At 40.7% G+C, this 7,384-nt stretch overlaps 1 protein-coding gene across 1 annotated transcript in view; it reads right to left on the bottom strand.

Annotated features, from left to right (window-relative positions):
* Positions 1–6,725, bottom strand: part of LOC134858081 (sodium/hydrogen exchanger 9-like) — a 48,290-nt gene extending 41,565 nt beyond the window's left edge. Inside the window, exons 1-4 of the mRNA XM_063873953.1 lie at positions 6,538–6,725; positions 5,353–5,546; positions 2,050–2,127; positions 1,546–1,622 (exon numbers count right to left, since the gene is read on the bottom strand). Coding sequence (XP_063730023.1) covers positions 1,546–1,622; positions 2,050–2,127; positions 5,353–5,546; positions 6,538–6,682 — 494 coding nt within the window. The 5' untranslated portion in view covers positions 6,683–6,725. The remainder of the gene's footprint in view (positions 1–1,545; positions 1,623–2,049; positions 2,128–5,352; positions 5,547–6,537) is intronic.
* Positions 6,726–7,384: the final 659 nt, after the last annotated feature.

Raw genomic sequence — 7,384 nt, forward strand, 5'->3', positions numbered from 1 at the left:
TGTGTGTGTGTGTGTGTGGGGCATAGACAGACAAAGACAAGATGTGGATGTACTGTGTCAGTTGAGTCAGTAAGGTTCCCTCGCTCCCCTGAGACTCTCTCTCTTTTCCCCCACAGGACATGGCAGACTCTCTAAAAAGCGAGTGGATTGGTCAGGCCCGGTGTCTTAGCGTCAAAGAATGTGCACGTGACCCAACATGTCAAACCCTGCCCTGCTTCCCAGGGGAGTTTGAGGGAGAGCTGACGAAAAGGCGTGCCCGGGGAGGGACTAGGCTATAACATTTAGAGGGTGGTGAAGCTTTTTCACATGGACGTAAAATCAGTAAACAAATAAATTATGATATGACAGTGGAAATATTGTCAGGAATAAACAGCAAACACACAAATAGAGGATCAGAATATGAATAAATATTGACATTACATGTGGAAAATGAATCAAATGATACACTATCTGTATTTCATATTTACTACAACTGTATTTAACTTATGTATGCCTCAACCCTGCACCTTTTTATCAGATCTTTTCGACTTTAAACACCACGAGTCAGTCACCCATTCACACCTCATTCATGCAGAGCAGCACCACTTGCTCTCTGGAAGCTAACGCTCACACACACTCACACACACTCACACACACTTACCGTTGGCCATCGGGAGCAACTCAGGGCTCAGTATCTTGCCCAAAGACACATCGAGCTGGGATCAAACCAACAACCTTCTGTTTCAAAGACGACCACCCTCCCTTGCAGCCACAGATAAACTGTCTGTATCTTGCCTCACATTTGCAATCAACTGGGTAATCAATATTTGAATATACTATAACCTCATGCACTTTATGTTTGGATGCGATCTGCAAATGTGGAATGACAATAAAGTAAAATCTAATCTGAATACATTGACTTCATGGCAGTACAAATGCACTGTATTGCATTCGATTACACAGGTGTACCTACAGTAATAAAGTGGATACTGAAGTACTGTGTATTGCTGTGGTTAAACTACACTGTTTTATAGAAAAGCTTTTCATAAAATCAAAGGCATCTCAATTTGTTTAAGAACAGAGGAAGCTGGAGTTTAAATGTAGGACTGTCACTGTCTTTGTTTGCAGCAGATGGTGTTTTATAAACTGGTGTGCAAGGAGCTTCATTTCCTGCAAAGACTGAGGGCGCCATCTAGTGGCGAAATGGCAGAATAGCAGCCTGATCCCATGCTAAGTCTGAGCATCATTTTAAAATGCTCTCATAGCACAATTGTCATTACTAAACCTTAATGCTCACGGTCATAGCTCACTGCACAGCTTCAGACAGAGCAGTAATGCATGTGATTACTCACACAGGTGCATTTCTTTTCTGTAACAAAGGCCCATTGTACCACAATGCATTGCAGCGTAGAGAAGCTCCTCACCGCTGCAAACAGTCTGAGGTAATTGCAGATGTGATGACACAGCTACCAGGAAGATATCCATTAAATCTTTGCAACAGCAAGTACCCAGTATCTCACTTATTCCCTTTCTTCTGTGCACCTGTGTGTGTCTTATATTACTTACCCTATGGTGAAACAGCTGATCAGGGTTCCCAAAAATGCAAAGGTCAGAACAGATCCAAGATTCTTAATAAGTCGATTCTGGAAGAAAAATGAACACCAATTAGTAAAAACAAACACACATCTTAAAGGCACAATGCACACCACAATATATATACATTTACATGCATAAAAACCTTATTAAAACCCCAAAAAGTACAAAAGGGCCTCTTAAATGCACAAATATGTGAGCAATATCTGGTTCTTTTCAATACTGAGCATTGCTAATCGCTCTGAATAGTGTGCACATGTCCGTATAACATGCCTCCTTTCAATTCTGCACAGCAGGACACTTTATAATCCATTAAACTTTATTTTTGGTGGGATAAATAAAGTATAAACATGCATTTGTGTCCTTTTTTATTCCATGTCACACACAGCACCTCAGATTTGTCACACTGATGGAGGGAGCAGGCCTTTGATGACGTCTCTTCCCCTCCTCGGAGGCATGTCAGGACAGCAGTCTCACCTGATTAAGGGTGTAAGCTCCGTGGAAGATGATGGGTGGCAGGAACAGATTGAAAAGGACCTCGGGATCAAAGGTGTCCTGTAAAAGAGAGAGCTGTTGTGTTGGTGAGTGACAGCGCTCCGTGGGGAAGGAGAGGACTCCGTTTACCGAATGTGACAGACTGACAGACAGATATTACACAACCGTCGCACACTTCTGCGCCTCTGTTTCGCCAGACAGACAGCAGCTCCATTTTCCCTTTCAATCCCAATGTCACAATAGTCTCCAGGTACCTCGTCAACCTTATCAGTTCTCTCTTTGCAGAAAAAAAAAACCTATTCCACATTGTAAATGGGAAAAATGTGGGACGATGGAGGCTTTTTTAACCACCCACGAACCTTCAAATGGAAGCTTTAATGGTGCACAGAGTTTCCTACCAACGAAGCTCTAAAAATAATACCTTTTTTAAGCTTAAAAACAGAGGATTCTGAGTGTCACTTGCATATAATAGTGTAAATATGTACTGCATGAGCAAGAAAGGCATATTTAAAAAGGGAGAAGTCTAACTGTTTACAGTAGAGGCTACTAGCGTTTAATAGAAGAAGAAGACACAGAAGAAGAACAACAACAACAAGAATAAGAAGGAGAAGGAGAACAACAACAACAAACAACAACAAGAATAAGAAGGAGAAGGAGAGAAAAAACAAGTATTAGAAGAAGAAGAAGAAGAAGAAGAAGAAGAAGAAGAAGAAGAAGAAGAAGAAGAAGAAGAAGAAGAAGAAGAAGAAGAAGAAGAAGAAGAAGAACAACAACAACAACAACAACAACAACAACAACAAGAAGAAGAACAAGAAGAACAAGAAGAACAAGAAGGAGTAGAGGTAAGAAGAGAAAGGAGAAGACCCTTTATTGATCACCAAGGGATATTGTATACACACAGTAGAACACTCCCCAGGGCTCCACACGTCAGATAGTGGAGCTGCACATGTGGAGACAATAGCTGGATCAACATCAAACAGAATCCCAGCTGCTTATCCCAGCCACCTTGGAAGCGAACTGAAATTGGAGTGCAAGGCTTATTTTATTTTAACACACCGTGCACGTCCTCTCTATCCGAGTCTCATCCCAGCCGACGTGACGCAACAGCAGCCGCTCAGAAAAGGTAGCCTTTCATGTCCTTCATCCTCCAGTCCTTCTCATGTCTATTGTGGGTACACAGCGAGGATCAAACGGCAGAGATATTCGATTCAGAAGAAAGTATCGCAACTTTTTCCAGATGCCTACATCCCTACACCCCCCCACCCCCCCCACCCCCAAGGTCTTTGCTCAAAATTAATTTCCAGTTCAATTTCATTTCAGAGATGGGGAGATGATGCATGCCGTGCATCACAGACCTTTTGAGGTTCGGACAAATGAGAATCGGCCTCATCTTCTGCAAATGTTCCTACAATAAATAGCATTTTTACACGTGTACATTTAAATGTTTTATATGTGGGAGATTGCACTTTTAATGATCGTTCTGGATGCAAAGCAAAGCCCTTTGTATTGAGTTTGGAGAGCCACCATGCTTTCCCCGTAATTCACACTTAAAACGGTTTGCAGAGCTCGCTACAAATTGCTCCTATCTCTCTGCTCCCATCACCCGGCTCAATATAAATTACTTTTTTGTGGCTTGCAATTACCCACACTGCAGAATATATATGCATCTTCTCATCTGTGCAAGCCTGTCAAATACAAAATGGCATAATGCAGACACTGTAATCAATAAATTATGCATATGCTGGTGGTTTTATTGTAAGGGCCACCTGCACAACAGAGAGGAGGATGGAGGTGTGTTGTATACACTAATTGCCTCTTCAGCTGAGCAACACTAAATTTAATCAGACCACAAACTTTAATGCTTTGCTCCCGAGAGGCACATAATGGACTCGGTAATGCAATGAAATTCTTATCTCTCTCACAGCTAGGTCCCCGTATGCATCAGGCTTAATGGCGTGAAGGCTTCACAGAACGCTCTGACCAATGTAATGGCCTTTTTGGTAGCCTCTGCTGGTTTGCTAATGAGACCCGAGCATCCAAAGGGGGGCCAAAGAGTCCGAGCCATTAGTGGAGACTTACACTTGGCCTGGATGATTTGCAAAGGTCCATGGATCACTTACTCCCTTTCTCTCGGGGTGAAATATGGCTCTGAGATTAGGAAATACACTTTCAAATTCGCTCATTTCACATCTGACCGTGTTCTCCATCGTGGGGCCCGGACTCAATGCTTGGCTTCTTTTGATATGGAGGCCTGGGGAGTAACGTGATCAGGATATGAAATAAAAAAGGTAGCTGTATCCCCTTCCAGTTGCATTTTTTAAATCATTTCATTTACCTCCTCATGTCCGGTAGTTCCTCTTCATTTAAGACCCTCCTTAAATCCTTTGAATCTTAACTTCACACACTGTTACTTTGATTGCATTTCTTTAAAGCTTTGATTACTATATTTGATATTTCATTGCATAATAATAATAATAATGATTATTTATTGCACATAATACAAATAGTTCATAGGGTATGTTTTCCATTGATGGCAGGAACATGCCTTTAAGAAACTGTTAGAATACAGCCTGTTTTGTTTATTGATTGCACCTTTTGTGAAGCTTTATCTACCCTACGAAATCTACGTATCTTATCCTGTTATTATTTCTCTGTAAAGCCACCTTCCACGTTCTCTAGCTCCCACACACGCACACACACACACACACACACACACACACACACACACACACACACACACACACACACACACACACACACACACACACACACACACACACACACACACACACACACACACACCTGAAAAAGTAATCTTGCCTATCTGTTCCTAATAAATCCCTAATATAGGTTAAATTGCTCCCTCGCCCTATCTTTCTCCCAGTACCACCACTCTCCTGCTTCCCTAATAACAAACAGACCATGCAAGTAATTTAGAGGAAAACAAATAGCTAAGCGCCATTAGAGGAGGCTGTCGCTGCGGATGCACACCGGGGAGAAAATATAGGTGTGATCAAATGGAAAGCAATGAAGAAGAAAAAGTGTTATTTCAGAGCAAATAAAACCGGGGCAGAGAAAGCATCCTTCACGGAGCATTTTGTTTCCACTTGCTCCCCTGCAATATTGATTCTGTACCTATTTAAAGCAAATGTTTTATTAAGACGGGTTGTTTCACCTTCCATTAGAGACTATGTTGTGGCACAACCTGCTGCACCTATCCACATTAATAATTCACCTCTTTTGCATGTATTTCAAGTGCGGATCAAATCAAGTCACCACATTTACCATAAGAGGGGTGGAGAGCGGGGGGCATCCCTGCCTGACTTTACCAACGTGTCGGGGAGAGGGTGATGTGAAGTTGACCGTCAGGACGTGAAGAGTGCTGTTAAGACCCCTGCAAATGCACACAGCGTCCATGTTGTCCTCATGTTGTCCCCGGTAAAAGGACAGGAGTTTCACTGTTAGCCCCATGAGCATGCCTGCAAAATAGAACAACAAACCTGCTGTTGTAAATACATTATAAATAATGCAAACTAGGAATAAATAAATCATGGTGAAGCTACTATAATCCAAAACAACTTACTATGACAGTCCCTTAGAACATAAGCTCAACTTCAGGACACATCCCTGTGCAAGCCTATATAAAAAAAGTCTACATAACATTCTGCTATACCGACAAAATGTTAAAATGCATACTTAATATTGCATGATTGAAGGAGGCTAATATGCTTGCTGGCGAGACATTAATAGTTTATGGTATCTGGAGCAATATATGCACTCTGTTTGGTGTAATGACAGGACGTTGAAGTACTAGAGTGTAGGAAATCTGTTATAAGTAAAGGTCCTGCAATCACAATGCAATAAAGTACCAAAAGATGAAGTAGTCATTGTCTGATTGGTCCATTTCAGAATAATATCTCTGATATGTTTTATAATTATTGATCATTAAAGTGTTCTCAAAGCTGGTAAAGGTGCAGCTAGTTTGAATGACTTTGTATACTGCAGGGTAGCTTGGTAATCCAAATCTGCCTAGCAACTAAAGGTGTTAAATAAAAATAGTGGAGTAAAAGTACACCATTTACCTCTGAATTGTAGTGGAGTAGAGTACAAAGTACTACTGAGTTACTTTACACTACTGCCATGTCATTCATCACCATAAAGCCAGAAACAAAAGCAAATGATGTATCACACATAGAAATCTCATTCATCTTCTATGGTATCACTTACATTGAGCTGTTAGCAATTTAAGCTAACTTGGAACTCATTGATAGTTACCAATGAATAAAGATAAACAACAACAATGGTCACTATAGCTAAACATAGCTAATTAGGGCCACTACAATCCTAGTAAAGCCCAAAAGTCGACACCAAAATTGTGTTTATTGTATCAACATCCTGATATATTTTCTAGCAAGTCAGGAAGCGTCTTTATATAACGGCTTCCGTATTAATTTAGCTAAGGGTACTTACCATAAAACATTGCCCCTCCAGTTTCATTTAGAAGTCTATATTTGCACTGTTTTGATTTCCACACAGTGAGGATGGTTAGAAGGGCCAAGCCAGTTGCTGAGAGCAGCATTAGTGATGTATTGTCTTGTTTTTGCTCCATCTTCATCTTCCACACCGTCAAGTCAAACTTTTCGGAAACAACTGTTTTGTCTTTGATTCAATTGCTGCCTTCACTGTAACTCGGAGGTCATAGTTTCCTCACAAACGTACGGAAGTTACCTGCTCTCCCTCTGAAAAACAACTACAATACTTACAAATATATATCAGTGAGTAATGTTTTATTAAATGTGAATAGAAATAGAAAGCGTGATGTTCTGTAGGCTACTATAAGCTATTAAAGTAACAAATGGGTATGAGGAGAATCAGAATTCCTTTATGGGTCCCACAGCAGCGAAATGTACGGTGTTACGCAAACGCGGCATAGCAGGTAGAAATGGCAAGCGGTGGTAATGGTAGAAGAAAGCACACATTACTAATAAATATAATTAAAATAAAGACAAATAAGTACACAATTATAGCTAAGAAATCAGTTTAAGTGACATAAATAACATATAAAAATATTGAGACGTTATAATGTTGATACTGTGATTATTGCACATTATAATGCAAACAGAATCTAAACACGTGTTACATATTAATGTCTAATGAGCCGAGTACAGACTGTTTAGCAATGTCAGAAATCTGTTAAATGGTTCCTATGCTATAAAATAAATCCGGTGTTTCCTGAATGCATTGGACCTTCTTTGGCGTCCTCTTCTTCTCCAGCAGATGGCAGTGAAAGCAAACTAACGGGCCCTCTCTGTCCCTT

This window comes from Eleginops maclovinus, chromosome 21 (genome assembly GCF_036324505.1).
Source record: "Eleginops maclovinus isolate JMC-PN-2008 ecotype Puerto Natales chromosome 21, JC_Emac_rtc_rv5, whole genome shotgun sequence".
Lineage (NCBI taxonomy): Eukaryota > Metazoa > Chordata > Actinopteri > Perciformes > Eleginopidae > Eleginops > Eleginops maclovinus.